We start from the raw sequence: 17,249 nt of genomic DNA, 5'->3' as shown, positions 1-17,249 counted from the left end.
CTTCGGCCTGGCGCTCGACCCCTGAAGCGTCCGGCCCGTATAAAAAGAGCATTGTTGAATACTTTTTTGATGTTCGATTGGGCCTTATCAAGGGCTGTGAATGTAGCTACGTATTTGCTCAAATTGGAAATAAATTTATCTCCGAAGAGCATTCCGTTAGCCGCTGAGCCGGCTTCATTAGTGGCCAACTCAGCGAGCTTTGGGTCTAAACGAATGAGGAAAGATCGTCTGCGTTCCGTTGACATGGCGCAGTTTGCGTTGCCCAGGAGGCAGATTGCTCTCTGGGTCCATTGAAGTATTGCCTCCGTATCCAAGGGGGTTTCAGTTTCTTTGGATTCTATGGCTAAATCCAGTATTTTCGTTAGCGGACCGGACATGTCCAATAATTTGTCCTGGCAACCTCTCCAGGCACGGTCTAGACCCTTTTTTGGGTCTTTGGCGAATTTCCGGAGAAAGGTTTCCATGCTAGGATCCAATTCTGGCGTGTCTGCCACTTTGCCTAGGAGGGAGGGGCGGGGGCACTCTGACCTAAGAGTGTTGCGTACTTCTTTTTCAAAGCTTCTGCGCAGTCTGTCTTGGACATAATTTGCCACCTCTTGATGAGGAACCCACTCAGTAGAGCGAGGGTGGATGATATCTTCTGGAGAGAATAAGAGGCTCTTGCCTTGAGGGGTGTCATCCTTGGCTGCATTATGCTTCGCCTTGCGCAGCTTTTTGCGCGGTTGAGGATCAGCCTGTGAGTCATCCGAATCCGATTTTGAGGAAGAAGGGTCGTGATAACAGGATTGAGAAGAAGATTGCAAAGGATTGGAAGGCGAAGTTTGAGGGGGCAGAAACCCTCCATACGCATGGTCACGCAACACGGAGGTTGCCATTTGCGACAAAATTTCTGTGGAAGAGGTGCCACTTGAGCGTTGCAGTTTAAGACCCAACACATCACCGGAATCCCCGGTTTGTAGGCAAGGTTGTTGGCTACTCTCGCCCGAAAATTCTCTTTTGGCGAAGTTAGATAGAGGCTGGGTAAATGGTTTGAGGGCCTGAATTAGCGCCAATTCACGGAATCTTGCACATGGTAACCAAGTGCTTCCACTAGTCTTTCCTCCAAATGGTGTTCTGAGGGTGCCTCTTGCAGTTCGTCATACTGCTGTTCCTCATTGGCGTAGTACGCCATCTTAATATATATGTATGTATGTCTCTGGCAGGAGGAGTTGACGGGGGGGCAAAAACCCTGAGCAGGTGTATAAAATTTAAATTTTACCGGTAAAAGAAGCCTTAAAGTGGAGGGAGCCACCTGCAAAAAACTTCAGTTTCTTAATAATGCTTGTAACATCAAGTATGCCCCCTGAGCAAAGCTCTATAAGTATTATTTCAGCCCCTGCGGGCGCTCTGAGGCCGATTTAATGAGGAATTGCCGCTCCGCGTACACACGCCGCAAAAAGCCGGTCGGAAAACCTCAGATCGGTTCAATGCGCGTGCGCACGCATGGGCATAGATAGAGGACTGCGTCCTCTGAACGAGCGAGCGCTCGCTCTTTCGGCCTGCTCCCGCTCCACACCGGTGGGGTTTTAATGATGAGGAACAACTAAATATGCGGAGCCGAAGCTCCGGAACCTTAAAACCATAAAAGTCAAATTATTCCTGATACTCGCTCTTACAATTATATATACATTTAACAATATTCACACAAGGCATTAGAGAGGAGCCGAAGCTCCGGAACGTTTAGAAATAAAGAGCAAGTTATTATTGCTAAGCGCGCTCGTTTAATTTAATATACTATAAAAACAAAGCATTCGAGCGTTTCGCGCGTGACTTAACTGGCTGCTGGAGCAGCAAAGAAAAAGGAAGGACTATAGAGTTCATGCTATTTATGGACAGTATCGAGCCATGATTGGTGGGCTAAGGCTCATGGGATTTGTAGTTTGAAATTATTGTTTTTATTGGCTGCTGTGTTTGTCAGTAAAGTTAAGAGAAGCATAATCCGAAGCCTCCGGTCCTGACGTAGAATTGATTCCCCGTGCAAATGCACATTTTTTCTTTGGATATTTTTCCTTGGCTGAGAAACCACTTCTTTTACATGTCCACAAAATTTTGAATTATCCATTTCCCTTCCAACTATGGAAAGCAGATGTATGCTAGTACTGGCCGGAAGTAAATATACAAGCCTTTCCAGGTTTGAAAGCGAAATGATAGTAGCTTGTGAACTTCCATGAACATACTTGTTTGCAGTTATTTCCGTGCGTCAATGGTTAACTACTCCTTGCAACGCCTGTGAACGCACTAAATCCCAATCCTTGAGTGGAAGTTAAAAGTTTGGAGATTTCTGCACTCGTAAAAAGGGGTTACCCATGCCAGGATTTGCTTTGTGAATTCCTTGCAGGCATATAGGTAATTACATTTATGATCAAGTTTATTTTTTGTGAATATGCACAATGTGTTGCTTTCGGAACTGATTCAAATATCCCGAACACCAAATCACATGCCCCAACTTCACTGGGTGAAATATAGTTTGCGGCCTTAGTGGCTGGATGTCAAGCAATGATTAACCTGTTGATGTGGTGTTAACTCCCATCATCAAATATGGGAAGTGCATTTCATTAATGGAATATGGCAGTAAATGCTCATTTTTATGTTATATCTTGTTCTGTTTGTGATAATACTTTTCTCCAACCCTGAATAGTTAATTACCTTAATGAGTAACATTTGCTTATACAAATGTGAATAATGATTATACCGGTTGAGAAAAAGAGTAAAAAATTAGAATAGGGTAAAACTTGTACATAGCTTGTTCTTATATGGAAATATGTATATCAGCCAACCATTGAGGAGAAGATTAAGATATTTTGCTACTGGAAATAATATGCAATTGTATTTATATAAAGAAGTACTCCAGTAGCAGAGGATACTTAGGTAAATCCACAAAAACATAAAAATAAGGATATTATGCAATAAGATCAAATATTTTTTAAACTGTTCCAGTGGGGCACTTTCGAAAAATACTGCATGAAATCGGTTAAGATTAAGAGTTGTAACTAAATTAAAAAAAGATTGTAGGGAAATTATTACTATCCTTCTGGACAAAATAATGCTCACGCTCCTGTAAAAAAAAAGGGCGAACGGCCTTGCGCGCGCTTTCTGCTGTCCGCGTTATGGGCACCAGCAGGGGTTTCGTTCTTACCGATGCGTGTTTTTCCGCGGGAGTTGGAGGGATTCATAGAGCTCCAGGCTCTATCCCCCACGGTGCGGTCACCACTGCGATTGAGCGCCCACGGCAACTCGAATTGCTGAAGGACGTGCTCAGGATCACCACCCCGGCGCGAGACAGCACCCTCTGGTGGACCCGACACGTCACCATATGATGAGTCTGTGCTCGGGCTGAAATTTTAGCCTGCCGCGCGATTGTCCGGTGAACAGAGCACTGTAAACACAGCAAAATAATCAAGCAATAACCACGCTTAAGCAGATTGACAAGCACTTAACAATCGCTACGAGGCAGAGAGTTAAAAAAGATTTAACTTGTGCTGTAAGCAGTGAAGAAAGAGGAAGGACAATAGCAATGGAGGCTATATATATATGGACTATCAGAGAAGGAACAGATTGTTTACTGGTTACCATGGAGATATGAAGGACTCATGGGTGTTCTAGTTTTTACGTTATGCTGAACTTTGAACTGGCTGTTATAATAAAGGTGAAGAAAGAAATGCATAATCCTCGCCTCTGGTCCTGACATAGAATTGCAACAGAAATGAACGAGAGACTCAGAGCAGACTTGAAGGAAAACATGGGCGAGAGTGCAGGGAATAAAAATAAAGTAACAAAGATATAAAGACAAGGAGAACAATTGTATTTAGAGCATTTCCATTAATAATTAATCATAGTTTTTTGTAAGTGTAAGCTGCTAATTGAAACTGGAACATTTTTGGATGGTTTTGGACTAACTGCCATCAGGTGAAATTTGGCTTGGTTTAATGTACGTTTGTAGAAATGTAATATGTGATAGAGCTTGTAGAGGTACAACGTAATCATTGGGTTTTTTTGTGACAAAGTTTAATATTTGAACCCCTGTGAAAGTGTAATTGAGAGTACAAAGTGCATTCAGTAGATTTAGCTGCTGCTAATTATTGAACAACTATCAAAAACCTGGGTTACCAAAGCAAGAAATATATTTACTTTTAAACTAAATATTGAAAGGAGCATATTATAAAATAAAAGTTTGGATATCATTGCAAGATTACTTTCATTTTGTGAGAAATAATGGGTATTAAAATTAAAAAGATTTCTTGAATTTTTGGACTTATTCTTTCCTATTGATTACCTGCTTATTAAAATGAGGTAAATAAAAGGTCACTCCTCTTGATTTTCCTAAATTTATTTATGGAGCTCTCTACCGGACCTCTATGGAGGTAGATCCAATCTATGTAAATTCCAGTTTACACGTATTAAATTTCTCTTCTGGCACTGAAGTCCTATGGAGAGCATTCTGATCTTTTCTATTTGTATGCGCACTGATTACTGGTGTCTCTTGGTTTCGGTTGCTATTTTACTATAGAGGGATCTCATGCACTCAGAGGCTGATCGCGGTGTTTTGCTTTGCTCCTCAATGTCCTCTGAAAAATCTCGTAGTGCAAAGTGGCTGGAATGGAGGTCTCCGTGTGACTGCAGACCTCCATCTCATCTTCTGCTTCCACCATGTCATTGCAGGGTAATCCCTCTCCCTTAAAGGTGCAGTAGTCACACTGCTACAGAGAGGCGCACTTTATGAATTTTACTTTGCGGAGGGCATGTTGTGGCTCATGCCGGGACAATAGTTTGCTCTTCCCGGTGTCCAGCCTGCACAAGAATAGTGTTGTCTATCAAATATTGAGAATTTGCAGTTTGCGAGTGACTGCCCTTAGGAATTGCTAACGGTTTCATGCTTGGCGACTGCAAAAATTGTGACAAAGCATTTGTGCATAACTTTGTGATATGCAAGGGGGGAAGAACATCATTTGTCCGCAGCAGAGTGCTATGTGTAGATTTTGATACTTAATTGTGATTGTGAATCTAAGCATTGTGAATTTGAACTTTGCATTTGCAAAGTCAGTGGCATGCACTAGCTTTGTGGATACAAAGTATTTTGTGCATGGGGTTTCCTCTTGCATTTGTTTTAGTTCTTTTTGATGGCTTTGGCTGCTTGATTGATGCAACCTTTCCAAAAACATAGGTATTGGACTTCAGAGCAATTGTTTCCTCTCTCATTGATGCTCTTAGCTATTTGGTGTATCATTCGGACTACGAATATGGCATATTATGTGGCGATGCTGTTATGGGTTCATCACCACAGTAGGAAATTGAGGACCCCAGCTATGTGGCAGGTTTAACTATATTATGTGGAAAGAAAAGGTTATGCAGCACATGCTGTGGCAGCATAATATTGCTGTTTTGTCATTTAACACAAAAAGCTGCAAAAGGGATCACTTTAATGGCCTAACGCATACAAACAGCATTTGTGCCTTCATGTGGGGCGCATGCGGTAGCACATGGAAGCAAGACCTATTGGCTTTGCCAGTGCCTTTTTTCCCAGATCTGCGCACGTTCATTCACTACAGCAGAATCTAGTACAAACCAATTGTAACTGGTGAACTTTATTCATTGGTGTTTTTTGGGGACTGCCTTAGACCCAGGTTTTTTGGTGCCTCCGCAGAGAGGAGGTTCACTTCAGATGATAAAAGCGGCTAACCTCTCACATTTCTTCCCCCGCAGGCACCCGTGTTGGTCAGATGACGAGAGCCTGTGCGCCAGGAATGTAAACAACGAAGTGCACTTCTTTGAAAACAATGCCTTTGGTATGCTCACACCCGTGAAAGGATCTCTTTGTATTAACTGCTGCTAGCTTGAACACACGGTGGTGTTTATCGTCAGCCATTTTCTACCTTTTGTCTATTTTACGAACCAACCAGCTCAAACTATAATTTATGGCATACCCCTAAGTGTCCAGTTTATGTTGCGGGCATTCGTAGCAGGGACACTTCACAAATTTATGAAATAAACTTTAAAACAGCAGGGCGGTCAAAGCCCGATTTTAATAACGCGTTTGCTGGTTAAAACGCATCTTCAAATTTCATTCCTGTTTAACCTTTTCCATTTGTCTGCATTTTATTCTTGGTGGAAATACTTTGAATGTTCAAAACATGAATCACAATTCCCAGTCGATATCTAGACATGAAACGATGCTTGTTCTTTTTGTCACGCCATTGGATCATTCTTTCTGACGCCTCCAAAGTGTAATAAACTGCTTAAACATCTGAAAGGTGACCTCGCCAGCTTTATTGTAACTTGCGTGTGTGCAAGCAGAATAAAAAAATAAAAAATAAAAATCCTCGTTGTTGACCACAAAACATTGGAATTGTAGGATTGGGGAGTATGCTGGGGTTTATCGAAAAGAAAGCGTATAATACAAGCATGGCAAAAATGCACAACTATTTAATGTTTGCATGCCTTGCCTTATAACTAACACTCTCTCTCTCTCCCTCTCTTCCTCCCTCCCTCCCTCCCCCCTCTCTCCCTCTCACCCATGTGGCCTGAGCATATGCTCAGCTTAAGCATAACAAAAAACACTGAATTGCACTGAAAAAAACACAGTTAGATATTGAAGTGAAATAAGAACTAACGTTCGAAAAGTGGAAAACCATTGCTAGTTATAGTTTAGTGAACTAACTATAACCTCAGCCTCTGTCATACACTGCTTATGATTTTGTGTATTACATCACTCATGATGTGTTAAATTACATCATTTATTAGATCACAGATGACATCTTAGATGACATCATTGCTGACATTCAGCCATTGTAAAAGTGTTCTATTGGCTTTGTGGACTTTTAATTCTACAAATGATATCTGTGCCCAATTTTCTATCATCAGTGAAGTGGTAAAAGAGCATTACTTTTGGCCACATGCTAGACACATATCAGCCTGTCAACTCACCCCAATTTGGTGGATGCCAATCTATTTCTACGGGTGTTAATCAGGTCAGTCCGTTTCTAATCCTTCCATACATTCCAAAACATACTTTGTTCTCTATACACCATAATGAATTCACCCTCTTAAAGGCTTCACATGGCCCACAATTTTAAGTCAAGTGGCTGACATGTTTGAATTAGCCACTGATAGACTCCTTTCACTGCTACCATTCATGAGATTAGCACAATGTCATACAACCGTAGGCCTTTCTTACAGCACAGTGTGAGTTAAACCATCTCTAAGTGGGTCACCCTCACATTCTACATTATTCAACAATCTTCAGTGCATCAACATCTTCAGCAAACGTTTGCAAATAAATATCCAAACCTTTATGAATGACTTCTTCATATAGAATTTGTCTATAACACTGTCTTACTGCTATTTATTGGTAGGTGGTGCCAGTTTATTCACAGTTTGTGAATAGAATCTTTAGATTTTCTAACAGATTTTTTGCGACAGGCTTTGTCTTTAAGTCGATACCTACTTGGAAACATGCCTCTGCAACCCACATCAGATGGACTCGGCCTTTATTTTGTTTAACAATGAGTACTACCTACACACAAAGGTTTACTGGTTAGCAAAGGGTGTACCATAAAACGTTCATCATGCACACCAACACATACCTGGATGTTTTACGCGATTTGCATTATGTGCACATACACATAGTAATTCAATGCTGTACATAACTATATGTCATTTACTGATAACTTTCTTTTTTTAAATGATGTAAAGATTTATGAAGTAATTTGAATAGTAGCGTCATGGATGATGTGTAATTAATAATGTCAATTAACATAAGGAATATGAGTGATGTCATAAGCAGTGCATGAACAGGACACAACTTATTTTTAAATGACTAAACTATAAATGGCGAATTTCAGTAATTGTTCAGTTTTCAGATATTAGCTATCCCATTTCAACACATATCTATAGCGCCACTTTAACTTTTGTTTTGTTTTTTTCCCAGTAAATTTACATATACGGGCTCTATGGCATACAAGGCACATGTCAACGTCCAGTCCAGATAATATCCTTCTCTGTAGGCACCACTTATTAAATGCACGATCCAGGAACTATAGCAAGAAAGTGATGGATGGAATACTTTTATTAATCTCAGCCACTGGCAATCACTCTGGGACACATCCCAGTCCATTGCTTTTCTCCCACCATGCCCTCAGGTTGGACCCAGCCATATGCAAATCGTTCTTGACCCTGCTCCAATGGGAATAGTCCAACCCGAACTGCCTAGCCAGGTACAAGCAGCTCATTGTGCTGTGGGGATATGATGAAAAATGTATTAAAAATAGAAAAGCTCCATAGATGAAGTCCCTGAAACATGTTAATAAAAAAACATTGCTACACCAAACACTGAAAGCACCTCTAAAAATCGTGGGAACCAACTGTAAAATATTGGTGCCTTTCGAAACCCACTCACTTCTGAGTCTGTTCTTCTCAGTAAATCATATTCATTAATCGGTGTGTCCTGCTCTAGTATTACACTTATCACAATCTGGGGCCTGTCTTCTGAAGCCCTTCATCCAAAGGAAGCTGAAGGAGGAGAAGGCAGGGATGTAAAACAGGCCCCTGAGCTCATGGAGGACCCCAGCCCGTAAAGGCCCCCCTAATCCAGCAGGGGGCCTCATTATGCCTAAAGCCATTGAATATCTGTGAGATATTGGAGACTCAGAGGCCCCTCTTCACATTCTGCACGGGGGCCTTGGCATCAGTCATTCTAAACAATTAGAAGATTAAGAGACTTCACAAAGTAACTTACAATAGTTTTAGTACTGTGGCCTGCGACACTGTAACCTAACTCCACATTTTTATTTTTTATTTTTACAGATACAATTGCAAATAAACTACTTCTACAGAAAGTTAGCGATTTTGAGTTGTCACCTGGGCCACCTCCAGTCAAGGTATGCTTGCTGTTCTTACTGAAATTCTTTGTGTATTGTTTTCTCACCTTCTTCAGAACTAATAGCTTTTTGTCTGCTATATTTTAACACTCATCAGTAATTTTAAACACAATTATTCATTAATTTAGGTTGCTGTCTATGTTCCGGGAAGCAAAGGTGCACCCTCGTTTGTGCGGTTATACCAATACCCCAACTTTGGGGGTCCTCAAGCTGCCTTGGCCAATAAAAGTTTTTTTAAAGCGGACAGGGTGACCATGCTGTGGAACAAGAAGGGTAGGGTCAAAACTAAATCTTTCATTGTTTTACTTATACTTTTGTTTAGTGTTCATTTTTTTTAATTGAAGACATGTCAGTTTCATGTTTAGTCTTATAAGGCTCAGTTGTGTTCTTTATATTGATTGCATCTACTCGTCAAGCAGGTCCACTTGGAAATCCTTAAGCTCTGTGTTTCTTTTGTAGAGAAGGAGGCGTTTCACACAAACTTTATAGATGAGGTGTTTGAGTCCTGACATAGAAAAGACCCATTATTCTTTTCTTTTTATTGTGTTTTGCATTTTCTTAAATTTTCTATGGATCCGTAAAGCTCTTAATCATATTTGTTTGACCCAACATATGTTAAGTGCAATACAAAAATGTATTTACATTGTTCTTCCATCAGGCCTTGTATGTAACTTTACATTGAAGCACCATAGACAATCTGTATGTAAACATCTGGCCTGTCGCTAACATTCATCATGCCTTCTCTTAGGTTGCACATTTGGAGTAAAAATTACTCTTTGATAGAAGTCTTTTTCTTGACATATTGATGTTTGTTGTTTATTGTAATTTGCACTATAGGTACTGCCGTGTTAGTGACTGCTAGTACAGAAGTGGACAAAACCGGTGCATCGTATTATGGAGAACAAACCCTACACTATATTGCAACAAATGGAGAAAGTGCAGTTGTGCAGCTTGGTATGTATTACTTCTTTGCTGTGCATGGTGCTGCTGGATAGCATATGTATTACATTAAGTAGCAATGATGTTTTGAAATGTTTAAAAAAGTAAATTTTTCCCAAGCACTTTTCATATCTTCATTTCATGCAGAGGACCATGAAGCTGATTCTACGGCTCATCTTAGACTGAGCACATGGCAATAACAACCCTTTGGCATTTTTTAAGTGATCCACAGATATCAGCAGCCAATATTTTAAAATGAACACAGCAATATCAGATAGCACCTCTGGCACTCTGTGATGAAACATTAACATGGTTACACGAAGAGCTGGAGCTGAGGTCCTCCAACTAGTATTACCTTTGAGGCATGCAGCAGAGTGTCAAATATTTCAGAATACAGATCAGTAGGTGTACAGTTTGACATATATTACCTACTGATCTAAGAAATTAGAGGCGATGAAAGCTTTGTTATAGTTATCAATTGATCTAGCAACCAACTATAATAAATACTGCTGTCTAATATGATTCCATTTATTTAGAGAGGGAAGAGGGCGTGAATTCCTAACAGGCTCCCAAGAATGTCTAAATACAGAGGTGGCCTGATGGTTGTGGTATCTGATAGAGACTTCTCGCTGCAGATTCCTTAACTTTGACTTCTCCCCAGGTGTCAGACTGGATCCATAAGATTTTTCGTGCGCAGTACCCCTGCTCGCCGGTAGGTGTCATTGATTGGTTCTGGGTCTGGGGACATCCGCTCCGGAAGAGACGTTGCTGTAGTCATAGAGGCACCACTGAGGCACTCTGGTGTCAGTTCTTTTCTTTCTGCACCAGCCAGTGCTGATCTGAGAGAAGAGGTACACCTCAGTCAGTTTTTCACTGGACTTTTTCAACATTTTGTCAACAAGTTTTGGGTTTTGCCACCTGGTGTGTCAAGGATGTTGTCTCGCAAGACTGGCTTTAAGCCATGCAGAACCTGTCACCGGCCATTGTCAGTGACGCATCTGCACAAAGTCTCTGGTGGTTGGAAGGTGTCCACAACCTGAAGTCGTGCTCTTGATTGCCAGGCCATGCATCCGAAGGCTTTGAGGGAACGGTCCCTAAAGCTGATGGTGGCCCATCATGCGACTCAATACAGGTTGAGGGGAAGGTCCCGGGACTGATCACGGACCCTGAAGTCGTCGGCGTCCAATTACATGTCCTCAGGACGATCAGGTAAGTCGAGGCATAAGAAGAGCTGGAAGGTGAAGTGGTCTTCGACTTCTTTTTTTTTTGTTGTTGTTGTTTTTTTAGGTTTCCTCATTTACCTTCTCTATGCTTCCATTCTAAGCTCCAATATCTTAACTCTGTTCGAGCACCCACAGAAAAGATCAGAGTACTCAAAGTGGGAAGTTTGGGAGGTGAATACCACACTTACAGGTCTTGATCTCATATGGCTTTAATTATCGGACGGTTACAGACAGGATGTTTTGGCGTACCATCGCCCCCGCTCCAGCCACCTTATCCAGGGTCTCCACAACTTTGCCGCTTCCTTTGCACAGGATCTATTTGAGTCCATCCTACATATATTGACCACAGCACTCAGCCATTCAGACTTGGTGGGAGATTTCAAAGATGTCCATTGCTTGCAAATCTCCCTTCTACCCAACAGCATCAGGAAAAACACCAGACTTCTTCTATGAAATACAGATTTCCTATATTGGGTGACCTCCCAAAGAGGACCAATTCTGGAGTCCTGTCAAACTGTAGGTGTAGTACATCGCTTAATGCCTCCCGGACATCTGCCCAGACGTTCTGAATGTAAGGGCAAGAAACAAACATATGAAGGTCATCTGCCATAGAAAAAATACATTTTCTACAATCCGTATTCCCTACATCTGAGTTTAGCCATCTTTTTAGGGGTATAATACGACCTATGAAAGACAAAAAGATGATTTCTTCTTAGATACGCTGGTTTTACCACTTGGTAAAGGAGTCGCCGTGAGACTAGCCATAAACAAGTGACATCTTCGTTCGGAAAAGATTTACCCCATAGTGAGGCTGGGAGGTCCCGATCTTGATCTAGACTTCCCCCAGTAAGCTATAATAGGCCTCCACTTCTTTTTTATGAATTGGTCCTTTAACCAACAGCTCCTCCAACTCATTTGTGTCAGTTCCCAGCTCTTGCAAAGATTAGGCCCAACTTTGTAGTTGATAATGTTTAAATTTTGATAGTGACTCCTGCATCTTTGCCGCTAGTTCCTCCAAGGAGCGAAGTTTCCCATTTTGGAGTATCTGACCCCATTCCACGATACCTGCCTCTTTTAGGAGTGGTGAGGGGGGAGTCTTTAAGGCACTCTGGTGTAGCAGGGGAATCCCACACAGGAGCAGAGATGCTGTAGTATGACAAGTTTGTTGATTTCCTTATTCGGGCGGCAGTCTGCAAGACTTTCTTACTTTTTTGTAAAATCTAGGGTGACCAAATTTATACATTAATTTTGACCCTTCTCCTCCCACTCCTTCTAACATAACCAACTTTAGCTGATTGCCCTCTTTCCTGGATAGCAGATCTTTCGCGTTCTTTAACTGAAAAGCCCAAACATATAGTTGGATGTCTGGTAGAGCTATCCCTCCTCTGTCATATTTCTTTCTCAACTTCCTTCTTGTGTTTCTAATACCCTCAGAAGCCCAGATGAAGGAGTCAATTTAGGTTTGTAGTTTTTGTGTCCAGGTCTTGTTAAAATGTAGAGGAATCATAATGAAAAGGAAGCTGTGCTTTGGAAGAATGGATATTTTTATTAAATTAACTGTGACACAGTTCAAATTTACCTCTGCTATAGCTTCCAGGTCGTTGCAAATCTTAACACCCGGATATTTTATTCATCTTTTCTCTAAAGTATACTCCTCTTCCATGTTCCATGTCATAATTTCGGTCTTGGACATATTAACTGCATACCCTGACACCTTGGCGAAATCTGATGTCAGGTACTCTAACCTATCCAGAGTGGAATGCAGTTTGCTAGTATAAATCATAATGTCATCCCCATATAATGATATTTTCTTTTCCCAGTCAGCATAGGGTAAATGGCTTAATTAAGTGATCCTTCCTGATCTTCAAAGCCAGCGGCTCAATATAGACATTACATAGAAATGGGGTGAGCGGGCAGCCCTGTCTCGTACACGTTGTGATTTTGAAAGCTGTGGTTAAGTTCCCATTTAGCAGTAATCTGTCTGTCTGGGTAGTATAAATATTTCTCATTACCCTGCGAAAGTTCTCCCCAAAGTTGAGATGTACTAAAAAGTGTGTTTAGGTATCCCAAGCTCTCCCTATCAAAAGCCTTAGTGGCGTCTAGGGTTATTATTGCCAGAGGGACTTCATTTGCCTTTGCCAGGACAATAGCTCCAATCAGTTCGTGGGATAGCTCATGCATATACCCATATGGCCCATAATGCGACTCCATGTAGGTCGAGGTCCTGGCCGGGGGATAGGTTCCTGGACTGGTCACAGAGCCTGAAGTTGTCGGCGTCCCATTCCATGTCCTCTGGACTATCACGTAAGTCGAGGCACAAGAAGTGCTGGAAGTCGAAGTGGTCTTTGACTTCTCTTAGTCCATCGGCCAACGCATTGAGAAATTTGTCGGCATTCCAGGCCTCGTTCTTCAGAGCATGTGCCTGGGTTGGCCCTGCGCCTCTCCAACTTTCCTGGAGCGACCCCCGCCCAACTTAAGGAGTTTTATGAGGCCATGCACCTCATTTTGGACAGTCCGACCCTGCTGATGCACCTTCGGCCCCCACAGAGTCTGAGAGCGCCCCAGCTGGTTCTGTGCCTCTGCTCTGATGGGCCCCCGAGGAGCCAGTCCTGGGTTCGGACCGACACCAGTCATACCATGTCGACCTTTCCCGGCACTGATCCTGATGAAGATGTTCCTTGCATCCAGGGTCATCAGATCAGCAGGAAGGATTGGAAGACTAGAGTGCTGGCAATTCCGGAGTTGAGTGCAGGGATGGAGCTTGCGTAGGGCTGGAACGCTGGAAGAGTCGGGTGACTCAGGAGGTGAGTGCAGAGACGTACCTGCGTAGAACTGGGCAGAGGACAGGTGTTGATGCTGGTTCAGAGTGAGTATTTATACAGGAAGCAAAGAGTGTTCCAGAAGCACACATGTCCCACGTTGAAGCATGGAATATTCTAATGAAACTGGGGAGGATCATGTGTTACATACAATGGATATTAGTCCTTGCAGGTGGCAGGTGTAAACGGTAATTAACAACATTAAACAAGTTCAGTGGAACCCCACATGCATGATGGTGCAATTCAGTGGTTCACAGTTGAAATGTAACTATCCTAACTAGACATGTGATATTGCAGGTGCACAATAGACCAAACTTGCATAGCAACAGCACAGGATGGTCAATGGTTCAGGCTTGAGAGGGGTATCATGGAGTGCTCGAAACTGGAAGGTGCCATAAGGGAAGCGTGACTTGGAGTACTGAGGGCAGGGAGGTGCCACAATGGAAGGGTGACATGAGCTAGACAAGTAAAACCCACCTCACATAGGGCACAAGATGGAGTTGTGACACATTGTCAATTCTGACTCAGATATGCAGCCAAATGGGCATCGCCCAATGCTGGCATAAACCTTGCCTCCTAGATCTGAGCCTGAGCCCTATTTGCTGGGCTAGGCCTATGGGAAAACTGGAAGGGGTCAGGGACTGTTTAGAATACCAGCCTTATGAGGGAGAAATGTACTGGCCGGAGGATCTGGGTCAAGCCAGTGAACTAGACACCTCCAGATACTGGTATTATGCTTCTTCCCCTACCATGGCTATGGAGGAAGGGACTTCCTACGCAATGGTGGTAAGGAAGGCCGATGAGGTCCTAGACCTTCAACTTCCTTCGGTGGGAGTCAAGACTAATCTCTTGACAGAAGTGCTGCAACTGGGTGCTTCCACATCTGAACCGTTGCTTTTATTCAACCATGCATTTATGGACATCCTTCTGGGTACCTGGTCCAAACCCACCACAGAGGCTCTTGTGAATAGGGCGATGGCCCACTGCCATCACCCCTCACCTGGGGACCAAACCTCCCTCACACATCGCCATACCCCTGAGAGCTTAATGGTCCAAGTCTCTACTTCCCAAGGCACTTTCTCTACTGCTCCCCCTTACGGGGAATCCAAGAGGCTGGACTCACTTGGGAAGAAGATGTTTTCTTCCACAAGCCTAGCATTGCTGTCCGTTACCCCTGAATGCCTTTTGACCCGTTATTCCCACACTCTGTGGGACACAGATGCACAAGTGCTGTCACAGGTTCCAGAGGAGGCCCGGACTATACTCTCTCAGGCTGTTCCAGACGGGAGAGACTCAGCAAAGTTCTCAATTTATTGCAGACTTGACATGACCGACTCGCTAAGCAGAGGGGTTTCCACGACAGTGGCCCTAAGGCGCCACGCCTAACTGAGAACATCTGGCTCTTCAGAGGATGTCCTTTCAATGGCACCCGTCTCTTGGGAGACAAGGCAGATTCGGCACTCAAGTGCTTCAAGGATTTTCAGGCTACCGCCAGCTCCTTAGGGCTCATGGAGGCCCCGTACCCTTTAATATGCCTTTCACGGCTGCAGAAGGGGTTTCCAGCTGCGCACATTCTTGCCCACCCACCATGCATGCTTCTCAGCCTCTGTGTGGACAGGGCGCAGTACCCACTGACCTTGTAGGTGAGGTGGTCAGCAGTCCCTCCTGCCCCCCCTACACCCCAATGCAGCAGCCTCTAAACCCTCCTAGTTTGCACCTTTACCCCCATGGGCACCCAGCTGGCAGCAGGATTTGCCATCACCTGCCCCACTGGAAGTCCATAACATCATACTGGTGGGTTTTGCAGATTGTTCAAGGGTGTAGTTCCCTCCCCTTCAAGACTACCCCTCTCTGCATGCCATGACCTCACAACAGATGATGGAGAATCATCAGTCTCTTCTCCGCGAGGAAGTCGGGTCTCTTGGCCAAGGGAGCCATAGAGAGGGTTTGAGTGCCGGAAGTAGGGTGGGGTTTTTCCCCCCACTAATTTCTGGTCCCTAAAAAGGACAAAGGTGTTCGCCTTTTGTTAGATCTACGAACCCTCAATATCTTCCACAAGAAGGAGAAATTCAAAATGCTCATGTTGGCTCTGGTATTGTCTGCCTTCGACCAAGGAGACAGGATGGTCGTGTCGGACTTGCTGGACACTTACTTCCATCCTGCCTGCCCACAGGCGTTACCTGCTGTTTGTGGTAGACCACAAGCATTTTCAGTTCACTGTGCTTCCCTCTGGCCTTACCAGAGCCCCTTGGGTGTTCACCAAGGTGATGGCAGTGGTTTCAGCGCATCTGCAGAGATCCGGGGGTTCCAGTCTTTCCCTATCTTGATGAGTGGCTTTGAAGGCAGGCTTACCCCAGGTGGCCATCTAGGCTGTCGTCTCCCATCGTCAGACTATGGCAAATCTTCTGCATTTGCTGGGATTTACTGTAAACATGCCGAAGTCGCACCTGACTCCCTCTCAGATGCTCCCTTTCATCTGAGCTACTCTGGACATGGTGCAGTTTCAGGCTTATCCTCCCGAGTGGCAAGCCATTGATATTTAGACTATGATAACGAAGTTTTAGTCTCCAGCCTTGATTTCGTTGAGACTGACTCTGGGACTGTTGGGACTCATGGCCTTCTGCATCTTGCTAGTGACACATGCCAGATGGCCTATGCAGGCTCTTCAGTGGGACCTGAAGTTTCAGCGAGCGCAGCATCAGGAGAATCTTTTCGACACTGGTCCATATATCAGAGGGAACAGCAAACGATCTGTAGTGGTAGTTAACAACTGCTGTTGTGTCGGGGGCAAATCCCTCTCCCTTCCCCAAGCATATCTGACAGCGGTGACTGATGCATCACTGCTGTGAATGGAGCAGACATTTGGGAGAGGTGGAGATCAGTAGTCTCTTCTTCTCCAGAGGAACCTGGACTCCACATCAACTTGCTGGAGTTCCGAGAAATGCGACTGGCATTGCAAGCCTTTCTACCCTCCATCAAGGGAAGCATAGTGTAGATGTTCATGGACAACACCACCACCATTTGGTATTGCAACAAACAAGGCGGGGTGGGGTCATGACTCTTTTGTCAAGAGGCTCTGCGCCTCTGGACATTGCTGGAACAACAAGGCATATCCCTGATGGTTCAACACCTGGCAGGCTCTCTGAATGCCAGAGCAAATGAACTCAGCTGAAGATGCCTAGCGGATCACAAATAGCACCTCTACCTGGAGATGTTGCAAGGTCTCTTTCAGCAGTGGGAAGAGCCTTGGTTAGATCTGTTCACCTATGCCGAGTATGCGCAATGTCAGCTATTTTGCACCCTGGAGTTTCCAAGGCAGCTCTTGTTCGGAGACACTTTTCGTCTTGAGTGGAACT

The 17,249-nt window shown here is 43.7% G+C and overlaps 1 protein-coding gene across 1 annotated transcript in view; it reads left to right on the top strand.

The window, feature by feature from the left end:
- The window catches only part of EIF2A (eukaryotic translation initiation factor 2A), a 161,887-nt gene that overhangs the window by 91,871 nt on the left and 52,767 nt on the right, over window positions 1-17,249 (top strand). The window contains exons 6-9 of the mRNA XM_069213360.1: window positions 5,740-5,822; window positions 8,839-8,912; window positions 9,041-9,185; window positions 9,750-9,866. Coding sequence (XP_069069461.1) covers window positions 5,740-5,822; window positions 8,839-8,912; window positions 9,041-9,185; window positions 9,750-9,866 — 419 coding nt within the window. The remainder of the gene's footprint in view (window positions 1-5,739; window positions 5,823-8,838; window positions 8,913-9,040; window positions 9,186-9,749; window positions 9,867-17,249) is intronic.

This window comes from Pleurodeles waltl, chromosome 11, assembly GCF_031143425.1.
Source record: "Pleurodeles waltl isolate 20211129_DDA chromosome 11, aPleWal1.hap1.20221129, whole genome shotgun sequence".
NCBI classification, from domain to species: Eukaryota; Metazoa; Chordata; class Amphibia; order Caudata; family Salamandridae; genus Pleurodeles; species Pleurodeles waltl.
Note: the sequence above shows the minus strand (reverse complement) of the source record. Positions and strands in the feature narration are given on the sequence as shown.